This window comes from Oncorhynchus keta, chromosome 26 (genome assembly GCF_023373465.1).
Source record: "Oncorhynchus keta strain PuntledgeMale-10-30-2019 chromosome 26, Oket_V2, whole genome shotgun sequence".
Taxonomy (NCBI): Eukaryota; Metazoa; Chordata; class Actinopteri; order Salmoniformes; family Salmonidae; genus Oncorhynchus; species Oncorhynchus keta.
Window position 1 is genome coordinate 9,549,171 of NC_068446.1, and position 17,006 is coordinate 9,566,176.

The 17,006-nt window shown below is 42.8% G+C and overlaps 1 protein-coding gene across 2 annotated transcripts; it reads left to right on the forward strand.

Moving 5' to 3' along the window:
• Nucleotides 1-720: 720 nt before the first annotated feature.
• LOC118358897 (nuclear receptor subfamily 2 group F member 6-like) lies at nt 721-13,678 on the forward strand. 2 transcript variants are annotated; one of them, XM_035736893.2, is made up of 4 exons: nt 721-2,193; nt 2,946-3,040; nt 7,072-7,641; nt 8,312-13,678. In XM_035736893.2, exons 1-4 carry the CDS (start codon nt 1,925-1,927, stop codon nt 8,584-8,586), a joined length of 1,209 nt encoding a protein of 402 aa, XP_035592786.1. In that variant the 5' UTR covers nt 721-1,924; the 3' UTR covers nt 8,587-13,678. The 2 variants fall into 2 exon arrangements, with proteins under 2 accessions (XP_035592786.1, XP_035592785.1); XM_035736892.2 differs by having other exon boundaries at nt 722-2,193; nt 7,069-7,641.
• Nucleotides 13,679-17,006: the final 3,328 nt, after the last annotated feature.

Consider the following 17,006-nt stretch of genomic DNA (forward strand, 5'->3'; position numbering starts at 1 on the left):
CCGCCGTGCTCATTTCTCCAACTCCATTCTCCTGTAACCCTCCTCACACTGCTCCAGCGAAAACCCAGGCGGGCTCCGGCACTCTCCCTGGATCGACCGCCCACCTGTCTATCTCTTCCCAAGTCGTATAGTCCAGATTTTGCTCCCAAGTCCAATAATCCTGACATCGCTGCTCCTCCTGCCGCTGCCTGTCACCACGCCTCTTGGTCCTGGTATGGTGGGTGATTCTGTCACGGCTTTCTTCCTGGGAAGGAGAAGCGGACCAAAACGCAGCGTGGTTATAGTTCATGGTTCTTTAATAAGAGACACGAAACATGAACACAACTACAAAACAAGAAACGTGAAAACCGAAAACAGTCCCGTGTGGCACAAACACTGACACAGGAAACAATCACCCACAAAATACCCAAAGAATATGGCTGCCTAAATATAGCTCCCAATCAGAGACAATGATAAACACCTGCCTCTGATTGAGAACCAATCCAGGCAACCATAGACTTACCTAGACACCTAAAAGAACACAACCCCATAAATCTACAAAAACCCCTAGACAAGACCAAACACATAAATCACCCATGTCACACCCTGGCCTAACCAAAATAATAAAGAAAACAAAGACAACTAAGGCCAGGGCGTGACACTGTTACTGTGCATACGGGAATGCAGAGAAGCTTAGGCCTGAAGCAATTACTGCTGGATGGACAAGCACTGACAAAACAAGGGAGGGAGAGAAACAGAAACAGAGGGACAAGGGACAAGGGGAGGCTTGCTAAGGGGAGCTCCCATTCTGTCTAAACTCCCATTCTGTCTAAGGGCCAATAGAGAAAGGGAACGTCTCTATTTCACCACTCTGTTTTTTTTTCTGGTCGTTTGAACTATATCCCAGATCCCTGGGAGCAGGAGAGGAGCAAGAAGCAGACGCTGTTTCACAACAAGCAACAGAGCAAAGAAGAGAGCAAGAGAGGGGACGTCACTGCACTTTGAACTTGTACAGACTAGCAGGACCAGAGGAAGCTGTGCGTGACTTTATCATGATCTATTTAAAATCTTTGTTGTAAATAGTGAGCCTTTAGATTCAGTGTGGTTGTTCCCTGGCTTGTCTGTCATCTGGGTGGATAGAATAGTGCTGCCAAGCTAATGAAACAAAAAAGTGCTATTTATAAATGTTTTTGTGACTCAACTGTCTATGGGGTTGAATGACAACATTTAATTTCCAAGATTTTCTGAATATCTGCTTGTGGCACATACGTATAAGAAGTTCTTGACACCAATTCAAGCTGCTGCTGCCTGTAAGATTGATTGATAACACTTTCTACACACAGCCCAGAACTGGTCCGACTAGTTTGTAAGTAGGGTAAAGTAAGTCGGGCAGTTTGAAGGAGAGCAGTCCTTTTTTTCTGGTCTTTTCCTTCGCTCCTCCCTGCTTGTCCAGGGAGAAAGTAGCGTGGTGTAAGGAGAGGAGAGACAAATGAAGAAGGGGGGTCCTATTTTACCCCTCATAGACCCTCCTCCTAGTGTGGCGGAAGTGACAGAGACGGAGAAAGAGCGAACGAGAGCATGAGCCTATAAGTGTAATTTATTGTTTCCTGTGAAAGGGCAGGCTGCACCCTTTTCTCCCTCCTGAAATCTGAACTGCTTGTTGTGTCAGAACTTTCAGGAGGAGCCATTGTCTAGGGGTCACAGGAAAAACAGAGGAGTGAAGGAGAAGAACAAGAGAGTGAGAGGTCGGAGGACAGCACCGCGGTAGAAAAATAAAGGAGTGAAAGGGATCTCCGGGTCATTTGACGGAGACAGAAGGGGAAAGAGGTCAAGAGAAGGAGTCTGGAACATGTGCAGTTTCAGTTGTTTTGACTTTTCATAACGCTGTCAGTTTTGCTTGGAAAAACCAATACCTCTTTGTGTGTGTCAGCCGTGTCACTCAGATATGGCCATGGTGATCAGGGGATGGGGCAACTCTAATGGAGAGACCAACGGACTGGGGGGGGAGAATGCTTACCTGCGTGGGGATGAGGAGGAGGGCTCACCCCAGGCCGGGAGTGATGTGGAGGAGGGAGACGAGGACAAGGCGTGCGTGGTGAACTGCGTGGTGTGTGGGGACAAGTCCAGTGGGAAGCACTACGGGGTGTTCACCTGCGAGGGCTGCAAGAGCTTCTTCAAGAGGAGCATCAGAAGGAACCTCAACTACTCCTGCAGGTAGGTGAAGGCGCTCCGTAAAATATCAAGAAAATACGTTAATGTGAAAAACAACAATTTCAAAAAGGCAGTCTAAGAAACACACAATTTGATGTCAAAGTTTACTGTGTTAATAGGCTACTGTAATGGATCCCTAAAAATCCTATTCTTGGTGGTCATACAGTATATGTACAGCATGCTTACAGACCCTGTAACTTGTTAGATAATATTTCCCTTGGGGAGTCCTCTTTGTGTTAGGTTGTGTTACAGCTTTATCTCAAGTTAAAAAATAAAAATAAAAAGATTTTCAGGTGTATAATATACACATGGCGAACAGACTTATTTTGTATCAGAACCAAACAAATGTGCATTTCCCACTCCCACCTACAGTACAGTTAGTAAAATCTCTTACAGTACTACCATGTCACACTTCTGAGGAATGTGAGCCTTTGTTTATCGTTATCTAAGGGCCACATTCAATCAAAACTGTTTATCCATTACTGCACAGTGTACATAGTAGTTACAGTGCTCTCAATCTGTTTCATAAGTTGTGAATCTTACAGGACAGGAAGATATATTTCAAAGCTTTACAGACCTATACAGCTATACATACCTATACAGAGAAGCATTTGTATTCTGCACTCCACAAAACCATTTATGTTCCAGCCTATGACTCCTTTCACACAGCCAGAGCAGCCACTCTAAGACTATTAATTCATGAGAGAGAAAGAGAGATCAGGATAATACATTCTGTCTAATGTTCTGTTGTGCAGGTCGAATCGAGAATGCCAGATAGACCAGCATCACCGCAACCAGTGCCAATATTGCCGGCTGAAGAAATGCTTAAGTGTTGGCATGCGCAAAGAAGGTAACTATCCCATCTTACCTGTTGCACAACATCTCTGCCACTCAGACGATGCCTAAAGCAGAGGTAGAGATACTGCCAATCCAATGTTCCATATACCATAACGGACTGTTAGCACAAGTTCGTTCTACAAAAACATGCCCCTGCCATGATAAACAGAGCTGACATTTCACAATTCTGTCAGTTGGCCAAATTATTTACATATTTACGCTGTAAACTACAGCAAGCTCGATTTTAAAATGTGTTTAGGGGTGAGGAAAAGAGTTTCAAATATCGGTTTGTCAGGTAGCTTAGCGGTTAGAGCATTATAGCATTGGGCCAGCAACCGAAAGGTTGCAAGTTCAAATCCCAGAGTTGACCAGGTGAAAAATATGTCAATGTGCCCTTGAGCAAGGCACAGGGTTGCTGTTGATAATGGCAGATCCTGGCCCAACTCACTGTGGGTGAGTGGGGTCATGGTCATTTCCAATTCACACATGTGTATAGGACAAATATAAGCACCCACCTAATTATTATTTTGAACTTAAACATGTTTCATTCATGTAGCTATAGTATTTGTAAATCCAGTTGAACTCTATCCTTATTTTCCCTCTCTCTGACCCCTACTCTAAGTACCCCTGCTACGTAGTACGTACCCGTTGTGTCAGAGGCATTTCCCAGGCAGTACATAGGTTGGATAACCCAGGCAGCCAGCCAGCCACTCCTAGGTGTCATATTTATTCTGCATTGAGCTGGCAACAGCCCAGAGCTATATTCAGCAAGGATAGTCATGCAGGGATCTGACCCAATGAAAGTACTGACGCAGCCTGGCCACAGTGTTTCCTCATGACCTGGAAACGCTTGGATCACCTTCGCCGGGTAACAGGTCACTGTTCACCGGGGATAGTAGTGGTCTACTTTACTTCCAGACTGTTTGTAGTCAATAATACTTCAATGACAAGTCAGACACAGCTAACCACAGCCTAGCCTTGGTAGTTTGACAGACCCTGTGTTGAACTAGTTTAGCAAGACTACAAGTTGAGGATAGCAATAACAGACTATCCAGGCTAGCAGTGAAATGGAATGACATTGTCTGAAACTTGGAATAATTCACAGCAACGGAGGCTGAAAGAAACCAATGACCAACTAACTAGTTGTTAGACAGTGTAAGCATAGCACTGGTACCTGACAGTTTCTGCTATCAACAATGTGACATTGTTGCCTTGCCAATACATGGACCAGTTGGTCCCCCCTTTGCTGCTATAACAGCCTCTACTCTTCTGTGAAGGCTTTCCACTAGATGTTGGAACATTGCTGCGGAGACTTGCTTCCATTCAGCAACAAGAGCATTAGTGAGGTTGTGCACTGATGTTGGCCGATTAGAAGTTAGGTGTTCGATGGGGTTGAGGCCAGGGCTCTGTGCAGGCCAGTCAAGTTCTTCCACACCGATCTCAGTAAACCATTAATGTATGGGACTTCCCCAAAATGTTGCCACAAAGTTGGAAGCACAGAATTGTCTAGAATGTCATTGTATGCTGTAGCATTAAGATTTTCCTTCACTGGAACTAAGGGGCCTTACCCAAACCGTGAAAAACAGCCCCAGACTATTATTCCTTCACCACCAAACTTTACAGTTGGTACTATGCATTAGGGCAGGTAGCTTTCTCCTGGCATCCACCAAATCCAGATTTGTCCATTGGACTGTCAGATGGTGAAGCGTGATTAATCACTCCAGAGCACGCGTTTCCACTGCTCCAGAGTCCAATGGCGGCAAGCTTACACCACTTCAGCCGACGCTTGGCATTGCGCATGGTGATCTTAAAAAAAAAAAAAAATGAAAAAAATTGAATTTTTACCCCTTTTTTCTCCCCAATTTTGTGGTATCCAATTGTTGTAGTAGCTACTATCTTGTCTCATCGCTACAACTCCCGTACGGGCTTGGGAGAGACGAAGGTTGAAAGTCATGCGTCCTCCGATACACAACCCAACCAGCCGCACTGCTTCTTAACACAGCGCTCATCCAACCAGGAAGCCAGCCGCACCAGTGTGTCGGAGGGTACACCGTGCACCTGGCAACCTTTATTATTGCGCACTGCACCCGGCCTGCCACAGGAGTCGCTGGTGCGTGATGAGACAAGGACATCCCTACCGACCAAGCCCTCCCTAACCCGGACGACGCTAGGCCAATTGTGCGTCGCCCCACGGACCTCCCGGTCGCGGCCGGTTACGACAGAGCCTGGGCGCGAACCCAGGGACTCTGATGGCACAGCTGGCGCTGCAGTACAGCGCCCTTAACCACTGCGCCACCCGGGAGGCCCACGCATGGTGATCTTAGGCTTGTGTGCGGCTGCTCGGCCATGGGAACTCATTTCATGAAGCTCGCGACAAACAGTTTTCTTGTGCTGACGTTGCTTCCAGAGGCAGTTTGGAACCTGATTTTTACACGCTACATGCTTCAGCAATCCCTTTCTGTGAGCGTGTGTGTCCTACCACTTCGCGGCTGAGCCGTTTGTTGCTCCTAGACATTTCCACTTCACAATAACAGCACTTACAATTGACTGGGGCAGCTCTAGCAGGGCAGAAATTTGACAAACTGACTTCAGTACAGGCAGTTCTACTGACAATGTTTGTCTATGGAGATTGCATGGTCGTGTGCTCTATTTTATACACCTGTCAGCAACGAGTGTGGCTGAAATAGCCGAATCCACTACTTTGAAGGGGTGTCCGCACACTTTTGTATATATAGTGTATACGTAACATTGGGCAGAAAGGGGTGCAAATTCCACAGTTTCAACTATATGTATTTCTGCATTGTGATCAGCTTGCAGTAAATGTAAACATTCATCATGAAATCTAACTCATTATTTCTGAAACACAAGTAATAAAAGCAGCATCAAATACAGTATATTGCACAAGTTGCTTATCTTCAATGTGTCATTATTTCTGCATTGCAAAAAGTCCATGCGTTTCATGTATGAAATACTGCCAGCCAGAGTATACACATACTGTTCACTCCATGCCAATATTAACACACAAACAAAACTTTTGAGGAAATGGTCATAGTTCAACCAGTTTGAAAATGCATTGCATATCATGCGAACGCAAGCTCCAGTATTCAAAACTCCCGACTCTAATTGGTGTCTATTATATATATTACTGTGGAGATTTACTGTGGAGACTTTTTTGAACATGCAAATTGGGCCTCTAGGCAGTTATCACTCAAATATATGTTTAATAAAGATATCCAGACTCTGGATGTAAGGTTTCATTATTTTACGTGATGTACAAACAATGTCATTGTATATAAAGCATTATGAACTGGGTCGTTCGAGGCCTGAATGCTGATTGGCTGACAGCCATTGCACATCAGACCGTATATTACGTGTATGACAAAACATTTATTTTTACTGCTCTAATTATGTTGGTAACCAGTTTATAATAGCAATAAGGCACCTCTGGGGATTGTGATATATGGCCAATATACCACTGCTAAAATGTGTGGTTTGCAGCACTTAACGCCCCACTTAACGCCCAATATATGCAAAGTGACTTTTTCGAGTGTTCTATACCGAAATTGAATATTGTTCTTAGAAAGTTTACTCAAGCATCTCTGGACATCTAATGAGCATTTTGCATGCATTGAATTTCAGAAACTCACCTTTTACGAGACCGTTTCGGGGGAGCAGAACTGCCGTGTTGACAAGATGCAGAGGCGTGCCATTTAGAGTGACGATTTCCGGTTTGGTAATTACAATGATCGGCCACCAGATAGTCTCAAAAGTATCTATTAGGATTTAATCTAGACGAGAGTGGTGTTATTTGATGTTTTGATTGCGTACAGACACGTTACCAGGTGTTTAAATACACTGATACGTGTATGTAACATTTGGCGTTAAAGGGCTAGAGTCAGCATACTTTCCCATCAACAAACACCTGTTATGTTCAATGCTGAACGTTAGCTTGCCAGCGTGTTTTGCATTAGCCTCTACAACCTCTACAAAGCCCTTTCTCTCCCCCTCTTCCCCTCTCCTCCCTCTCTCTCTTCCCTCCAGCAGTCCAGCGTGGACGTATCCCTCCATCCCACCCAGGCATCTGTCCCACTTCTCTGGTCGGCGGAGGTGGCGGTACTGGGCCAGTAGGGGGCGAATTCTTCAACGGCCAGCCCATGTCAGAGCTCATCTCCCAGCTGCTCCACGCCGAGCCCTACCCCAGCATCCGCTACGGACCCCAGTACGGCCAGCAGCAGATGCATGGTGCTGGAGGAGGCTCCGTCATGGGCATCGACAACATCTGCGAGCTGGCGGCACGCCTCCTCTTCAGCACCATCGAGTGGGCCAGGAACATCCCCTTCTTCCCTGAACTGCCTGTCACTGATCAGGTGGCTCTGTTGAGGCTGAGCTGGAGCGAGCTGTTTACCCTGAATGCAGCCCAGTCAGCCCTGCCGCTACACATGGCTCCTTTGCTGGCCGCGGCCGGCTTCCACTCACAGCCCATGTCGGCGGAGAGGGTGGTGTCCTTCATGGACCAGGTGAGGTTGTTCCAGGACCAGGTGGACAAGCTGACCCGGCTCCAAGTGGACTCAGTAGAGTACAGCTGCCTCAAGGCCATCGCCCTCTTCTCTCCAGGTCAGTGTACTGGTCGGTTGTCACTCCTGGTCCAAACCAAAACCCTTACACCTGAGAAATACAACACCTAGTCCTAACAGGCTGCTACTCTGCTGGTTTTAGTGTTCATAGTGAGTCACTCTGGCCGGGTTCTTTTGGCTCCGTTTTCAAAATGTCCCCCAACTTACTAGAAATACTGATATACTGCAGTGCCTCACTATACACAATCCCTAGGAATACTATTTCTGAATTGATTCCTAGCAAGAATTATAACTCTTGCTTGCGCTCAAATTAGAAAGAGAGAATATGAGAGAAAGTGGGATATAGGCCCAGGCTCATAGCTTTAGAATGAGTGTTCCGTTAACTCCCAGAAAACCCATTATTAGTATTCAAATCTCGACAACATGATGTAAAGTTCAGTCTGTAGGTCAACATTTCTCATATGAACAGCTTTTTAAAGTGTTACATCTCTGTCCATGTGATAAATATTGACCTACACCCCTGCAGAAGCACAACTGACCTTTCAATCAGCATGTCTCATTGATCTCAAGTTTTTTGAGAAGTCATATTCTCTTCCATTACTGTTGCTCCTGCCTGTGTTCTGCACTATAGTGCTGACCATTTCTGCACTTCTGATTGACCTTAAGTCCATGCTTAAGTCTGTCTGTGTGTCCTGGTTTGTCCTCTTCAGATGCGTGTGGTTTGACAGACCCCGTCCATGTGGAGTCTCTACAGGAGAAGGCCCAGGTGGCTCTGATGGAGTACGAGAGGATGCAGTACCCGGGTCAGCCACAGCGCTTTGGACGTCTTCTCCTCCGCCTGCCTGCTCTCAGGGCCGTGTCCGCTAATCTCATCTCCCAGCTGTTCTTCATGCGCCTGGTGGGCAAGATGCCCATCGAGACCCTCATCAGGGACATGCAGCTGTCTGGGAGCTCCATCAGCTGGCCATATGTCCCTGGGCAGTGAGGAACAGAAGCCTAGGACACACAGGATCCTGGAAGAGGATCCTGGCTGGAACCTAGAACAAGATGGAGAGGAATTATTAGTCAGTGATGTCATAATTCTTAAACGTGCAATATGCAGAAATCGCTCTGCCATTTCCTGGTTGCTAAAATTCTAATAGTTTGCCTAAGTTCAGTTTATGTGACAAAGAAAGCAGTGTAGAGAATCATTGTATCACCTAAACCAGTATGAAAAATATTTTCAATAACATTTTTTTTTGTTATTTTCAGCTGTTTGAAGCTGGTATACAAAACCGAAAGTAAAAGACGCAAAAACAAAACTTAATTGGAAGCATAGAAATATAACATAAATCGAATGCTTCTTAGACTTGCTTTCATTGAGAATGACAGATCTATAACTAACATTTCCATGTGAATCTGGTCACCCAAAAAGATACATATTGCAGCTTTAAGGTCTAATAAAGCCATTTTTATCTCAATATCAAATCATATTTGGGTAACAATTAAGTACCTTACTGTGATTGTTTTCAATTAAAATAGTTAAAAAAAATAAAAATAAAAATCTTCTTAGCCAATAGCCAATTCTCAAGAAAGAATTTGCTAGGACTGTCTGGGAGTGGTCTGAGTGGGGAGGGAAAAACTGAAAACAAGCTGTTTTTGGCAGAGAGGATTGGAACTCTTTCTTATTGGCCTATTGACTAATTTACCACCGGGTGTTGACACCAGGCAGGCCAAAACTCCATCCCAACAAAACAAGCTGAAATTTCAGCCAATCTTTTAAAACAGCTCTTCCACTAAAATGGCATTATCATAATTATTTACAATTTCACAGTATTACTCCAACCTCATAGTATGGAAATATATATAAAACACAGGAAAATCACATTTTTGACCACACTGGGCATTAAAGGACGTAGTAGACGAGTACTATATTGCTACTCACTCAGAGAGAGCCACATGGAAATACCAATGAATGGAACTGGAATGAAACCATTGGAACAATTTAGGTGTTCCGTGTGTATTCCAAGGAAATCATACATTTGACTTGGTGTATAATTCTAGATCTGTATTATGACCTCATTTTAGTCCTTCTCTACCTCATTCTGGCCCCAGAACAGGGCTCTGAAACGCAAACTGTAACTGAAGCCCGTGTGCCACTACTACCTCCATCCACATGACCCCCAACGTGACTCTGTCTGACCCCAGGCTCTGTGTGACTCTCTGGCTGCTGTGTTAGGTCCACTGGGTCTCAAATGGGACCCTATGTCCCATAGCTACAGTGTATAGGGCTCTGGACAAAAGTAGTGCACTGTATGGGGAATAGGGTGCCATTTGAGATTCAGCCGTAAGGGTTTGTGATGCCACAGCCATGGCTCATACTTTCCTTGTATGCTGTTGTCTCCTGAGCCCTCTATTTATGTACATCTTTGGGTATTGATTTACATGAATGTTGAGCTTATAGTTGGAAATGTAATGATACATTATGCATATGTGGTCATGTAAATCTTTGAATGTTATGCAAATGAAAGACTCTGGACATCTCCATAGCATATTTAGCGATAGCATAAATGCTACAATACATGCTATGGTGTCGAAAACTGGCAGAAGCTGGCAGAGGTGAATGTCCACTACCGTTCAAAAGTTTGGGGGCACTTAGAAATGTTCATGTTTTTGAAAGAAAAGCAACATTTTTGTCCATTAAAATAACATCAAATTGATCAGAAATACAGTGTAGACATTGTTAATTTTGTAAATTACTATTGTAGCTGATTTTTATTGGAATATCTACATAGGCGTACAGAGACACATTATCAGCAACCATCACTCCTGTGTCCCAAGCACGTAGTGTTAGCTAATCCAAGTTTATCATTTTAAAAGGCTAATTGATCATTAGAAAACCCTTTTGCAATTATGTTAGCAGAGCTGAACACTGCTGTTCTGATTAAGAAGCAATAAAACTGGCCTTTTTGGGGGGTGCAATTTAAGAATGTGGGAGGTCCCCGCGTCCCCAGTGAAAGTTGAGCCCCTGGTGGAAACATCGTTGGTTCAACCAAAGTGTGCCAAGTGGGATGGCTGTGTTAATAGTTGCGTAACTTTTGCTATTGTTTTAACATTGAGAGCACTTTGGTTGTAACATTGCTCTCAGTAGTATTTGAATATATTTGAGTTTCTAAATGGAAGTTGTGGAGACCTGTTTTTGTGTTTGAATAGCCAGATGACTTGAGTTGTTGCGTACATGTCTGAAATAACAACAGAATATTAGCATTACCCGTGTCTTCAATAATAAAGGTTATATGAAGCCCATTAGTTTTATTGGACCTGAAATTCAAAGCAGGATCCAATTTGGATCAATTTTGCTCCTTATATGCATTAAAACCTCTAAGGGATTGGTGTCCCTATACCGGGACATTTGTTGCTAACTTGCGCTAATGTGACTAGAATGACGTTGTAAGAAACAGCCAACTTTCCAGGACATAGACATACATGTCTTATGTGCAGAAAGCTTAAAGCTTACATTCTTGTTAATCGAACCGCACTGTCCAATTTACAGTAGCTATTACAGTGAAAAAAATACCATGCTAATGGTTTGAGGAGAGTGCACAACAACAACAAAAACATTTATCATGACAACTGGTTTGATACATTTACCTCTGAGGTAAATAATGTACTTACCTTCAGTAATCTTGCTCTGATTGGTCATCCTGAGGGTCCCAGAGATCAAATGTAGCATAGTTTTGTTTGCTAAAATACATTTTTATATTCACATGTAGGAACTGGGTTCGACAGTTTGAACCCCTTCTGTTTCTGGACAATTGTTTTAGCCTCTGCTTGAGACCTGACACTGGGAGAAAAAAAAATCACATTTCAGCAGAACAATAAGCACAAGGTCAAATCTACTCTGGTGTGGCTCACCAATATGAAGGTGAATGCCCCCAAGTGCCCTAGACTCAGTTCTGATTAAATCCTCATGTAAATAGAAGATTCAACAATACCCAACCAACTTTACAGAGCATGAGCCAAGAAGAATGTACAGTATACATGATTCCTCAGGTCTACAAAGTTGGTTGAGACTTTCTTTATTTTTTTGTTTCACAATGGCTGTCAAAGGTACTTCCACCAAGTATTGATACAGGGGGATGGATTTCAGTTTATTTCTCTATCTTTAATAAATGTGTATGATATAAATGATGATTGAATGCATTTAAAAAAAATATATATATATATATGTATCTAACCTATAGAAAGAAGTATGAGACACCATACAGATCATTACAGATTTAGGTCAAATGACTTTAAGTTAATTCGCATCTCAATTATGGAGCAATCTTCAGAATACCCTACAGTTGCATGCATTAGTGCCTTTTCGGGCAAATTTGGTTGTTTTTTATTTTGCTCAGGTGCATCCTGTTTCCATTGATCATCCTTGAGATGTTTCTAAAAACTTGATTGGTCCACCTGTGGTAAATTCAATTGATTGGACATGATTTGGAAAGGCACACAACTGTCATAAAGTCCCACAGTTGACAGTGCATGTCAGAGAAAAAAAACCAAGCCATGAGGTCGAAGGAATTGTCTGTATGGCTCTGAGACAGGATTGTGTTGAGGCACAGATCTGGGGAAGGGTACAAAAACATTTCTGCAACATTGAAAGTCCCCAAGAACAGAATGGCCTCCATCATTCTTAAATCGAAGAAGTTTGGAACCACCAAGACCCCTCCTAGAGCTTGTCGCCCGGCCAAACTGAGCAATCGCGGGAAAAGGGCCTTGGTGACCAAGAACTCGATGGTCACTCTGACAGAGCTCTAGAGTTCCTCTGTGGAGATGAGAGAACCTTCCAGAAGGACTACCATCTGCAGAACTCCACCAATCAGGCCATTATGGTAGAGCGGCCAGACGGAAGCCACTCTTCAGTAAAAGGCACATGACAGCCCGCTTGGAGTTTGCCAAATGGCACCTAAAGGACTCCCAGACCATGAGTAACAAGATTCTCTGGTCTGATGAAACCAAGATTCAACTCTTTGGTCTGAATGCGAAGCATCACATTTGGAAGAACCCTGGCACCATCCCTACGGTGAAGCATGGTGGTGGTAACATCATGCTGTGGGGATGTTTTTAAGCATCAGGGACTGTGAGACTAGTCACTATCGAGGCAAAGATGAAAGGAGGAAAGTACAGAGAGCTAAGCACACAGCCAAGACAACGCAGCAGTGGTTTCGGAACATGTTTCTGAATGTACTTGGGTGGCCCAGCCAGAGCCCGGACTTGAACCTGATCGAACATCTGTTAAGAGACCTGAAAATAGTTGTGCAGCAACACTCCCCCTCCAACCTGACAGAGGTTGAGAGGATCTGCAGAGAATAATTGGAGAAACTCCCCAAATACAGGTGTGCCAAGCTTGTAGTGTCATGCACAAGAAGACTTGAGGCTGTAATCGCTGCCAAAGGTGCTTCAACAAAGTACTGAGTAAAGGGTCCGAATACTTATGCAAATGTGATATTCCGAGCTGATCATTTCTAAAAACAGTTTTCGCTTTGTCATTATGGGGTATTGTGTGTAGATTGATGAGGGAAAAAAACATTTAATACATTTTAGAATGCTGTAACTTAACAAAATGTGGAAAAAGTCAAGGGGTCTGAATACTTTCTGAAGGCACTGGATTGACTATTTATTGATTGCATTTCGTATTTGATGTGTGTCTTTCTGTATACTGCAGGGCTCATTTGTAAAAGACACCTGGGTCTCAATATGACTCCCTAATAAACTTTTTAACAATGTTTTTTTTTCTCTCCATAAATGAACGGAATGCAATGCTTTGACCTACATGTCATCAAAGAGAACCAGCCTACTTTCTGATAGAGAATGGAGTGATGAGTGCTAAAGTGGTCATCTGTGATAATGATGTACGATGGTAAACTGCATGGTAAGGCTTTAAATATAGATGACGTCGTCATAGTCTAGGATCAGTAGAACGTTGACTGAATTATCTGCTGTAGTGACTTTACTTTCGTTAATCTGATGACTGTTATTTAATGAATCAACAAACTGTTTAATTGTTACCCGATTAAATGAATCATGTAACAATGAACTCATTAGGATTTGTGGCACCACAAGAGTGGTTGTTTAAAGAGTTACCATCTCTCGAATGAAACTCTAAAGGTATTTACCTATATCATCCATAAAACAGTCAGCATATTAATCATAACCTCTTATCATATCATCATTCTGAACAGTCGTTACCTCATGCATCTGAAAAGAACAACAGCCTTACTCATGATTCAGTGCTACACAAATTGATTTAACTATTTATTTACTAGCTAACTGAGAAAACGGGATAACATACACACGAAGTACATGAGAAAATGGTTCATAGCGGACTGTATACGGCGGCTTGATGCACAGAAAATAGGGGCGGCAGGGTAGCCTAGTGGTTAGAGCGTTGGACTAGTAACCGGAAGGTTGCAAGTTCAAACCCCCGAGCTGACAATCTGTCGTTCTGCCCATGAACAGGCAGTTAACCCACTGGGCCGTCATTGAAAATAAGAATTTGTTCTTAACTGACTTGCCTGGTTAAATAAAGGTAAAAAATAAAAAAATGAAGAGGGGTGGGGGAGAGAGAGAAAGTAAAAAGGACACTTATCGTTGATACATTTTAGAACTATTCTAACATTAATCATATACTTTGCACATGAACCGCCGCCCGTTTGTAGAAAGAAATCATGAATATACTTACGTGTGAGTGCCATTTGCCATTTATCTCTGTTGGAACTAGCCCTCCTTCGGAAGAGGGTTAGGTGTTTCAGAGGCACGCTTGTAAGGCTTTTATTGTCTAAAAAGGGGTCCTCCCTTTCCCGTCTTCTTATGGTTGTTCACTCTGGATGATGCTCCTAGGCTTCTTCAGACTAGGGTCTATTTTTCTCCACTTCCTGTCTGACTGACGTGCCTAAAGTAAACTGCCTGTTACTCAGGCCCAGAAGCCAGGATATGCATTTAATTGGTATCAATGGTCTTTAAAATACTTTGAAGTTTGCAGAAATGTAAAAAATAATGTATGAGATATGGTAGGAGAAAATCCCCACAAAATTGTTTTGAGGCCATGCTCTTACAATGGAAACTATAGGGACATATCCATATCCAAATCCAGCTCCCAGATTGCAATTCCTATGGCTTCCACTAGATGTCAACAGTCTTTGTTCAAGGTTTCAGGCTTGTTTCTTCCCAAACAAGGAAAAAATTGGAGTTTTCGTACTGGGACTCAGTCGAAGAGGACGCGCACCTGCTAATATCGTTTTCCTATTGAACATACTTCTTTCCGTATGAAATATTATAGTTTAATTACATTTTAGGGTAGCTGAGGATTTAATAGAAACATAGTTTGACTTGTTTTAACAAAGTTTAGCTGTCGCTTTTTAAATTCCTTTCTCTGCATGTTGAACGAGTGGATTACTCAAATCGATGGTGCCAACTAAACAGACTTTTTGGGATATAAAGAAGGATTATATATCACAAAACGACACTACATGTTATAGCTGGGACCCTTTGGATTGCAAATCAGAGGAAGATTTTCAGAAAGTAAGTGAATATTTAATCGCTATTTGTGATTTTATGAAGCCTGTGCCTGTGGAAAAATATGTTGACGTGGGGCGCCATCCTCAAACAATCGCATGGCATGCTTTCGCTGTAAAGCCTATTGTAAATAGGATACTGCAGTTAGATTAACAAGAATTTAAGCTTTTAACCGATATAAGACACTTGTATGTACCTAAATGTTTAATATCCATCATTTTTATGATTATTTATTTAAATTGTGGACCCTCCAATTTCACCGGAAGTTGTCGACAGGTGTCCCACTGGCCTAGCCCGAAGAAGTTTTAATGGTTAGCCAACCGTGTTAACGGTTGCCATCGGTGATGAGAGTAGGAGTATACAGTTATTTGAGACTCGTAGTAGGATGGGATTGTTTGAAGAGTAGTAGGATGGTCTCACTTAGATTCACCTTTCTCAATATCTGACTTAAGACCGCTAATCAACTGTACCAGTGATTGTCTGGGAGATGAGCTTCTCGCCTACAACTTGTGTTTATACTCAGGGTTCAGGATTCAGACCACTTCACACGCACAGCTTCAACCTGTCCAATGTTCTGGTCTCCTATGTTACTTCTTAAATACTCCTTTTATGCACTCTGGTCGAAAGGATGTTTCCATTAGGCTGACATGCTCTCTGACATCACTCGGGGCGTGGCTACTTACTGTGCAAAGGATAAGATTGCAAGTTCTCTTATGACTCCTAAAATCACATTCCTCTCTTCGCAAAAATTATTTAATCATTTTTAATATTATATGCACAACGACTTTACTTTCATTCATCTGATGACTGTTATTTATTTAATCCACTAACTATGCTTAATTTTTACCCAATTAAATTAATCATGTAACAATTAACTCATTAGGATTTGGGGCACAACGGAAGAAGTTGTTTAGAGAGTTACCATCTCCCAAATTAAACTCTATAAGGTCTTTAGCTATTTCATCATAAACAGTCATCTTATTAATCATTACCTCTTATAAAAAGAATCATTTTGACTAGTCATAACCTTCTTGGATCTGCAAAAACCCCAGCCTTGCTTATTATGCAGTACTACACAAATTTGTTAAATGATTTATGTACCAGCTAACTAAATACTAACACAGAATACACACACACACACACACACACACACACACACACACACACACACACACACACACACACACACACACACACACACACACACACACACACACACACACACACACACACACACACACACACACACACACACACACACACACTTACATGAGACAAAGGTCCCTAGTGGACTGACAATTTTGCTGCTTACACTCAACCAATGAAGAGAGGGATAGAGAAAAAGGGACACTTATTCTGGACACATTCTATGTATGCACACATGACTGTAAGTCGCTTTGGATAAAAGCGTCTGCTAAATGGCATATATTATTATATTATTATATTATAACTATTCTCCCATTAATCATATACTTTTCACACGAACCCGCCGCATGTTTGCAGTAAGAAATCATGAATGTATTTATGTGTGAAATGCCTTCGTTTGTTGTTTATCTCTGTCGGAACCAAGAATTCTTGGAAAAGGTTTTGGTGAGGTCTCCTGTGGGTATACGGCTCTGATTGTCCACAAGAGGTCACAATGTCCTTCTTCATAGTTGTCTGGTCTCTATGGGTGTTCATTCCTCAGAACAGCTACTTAGCTGTACCAGTGATTGTCTGAGGTGAGCTTCTAGCCACTTCCTCCTCGTGTCGACATTCAGGATTCAGACCACAATGGACATGAGCTGCAGCTCTTCGTCTCTCTGCTCCAAAGGAAGGTGAGTTAATTTCTTTACCTCGTGTTGAGGTTCAAAGCATCAA

Coding starts and splice junctions, on each gene's coding strand:
- LOC118358897 (XM_035736892.2), top strand. CDS start 1,925: ATGGCCATGGTGATCAGGGGATGGGGCAACTCTAATGGAGAGACCAAC. Junction 3,041..7,068: donor TGTTGGCATGCGCAAAGAAG/GTAACTATCCCA, acceptor TCTTCCCTCCAG/CAGTCCAGCGTGGACGTATC. Junction 7,642..8,311: donor CATCGCCCTCTTCTCTCCAG/GTCAGTGTACTG, acceptor TGTCCTCTTCAG/ATGCGTGTGGTTTGACAGAC.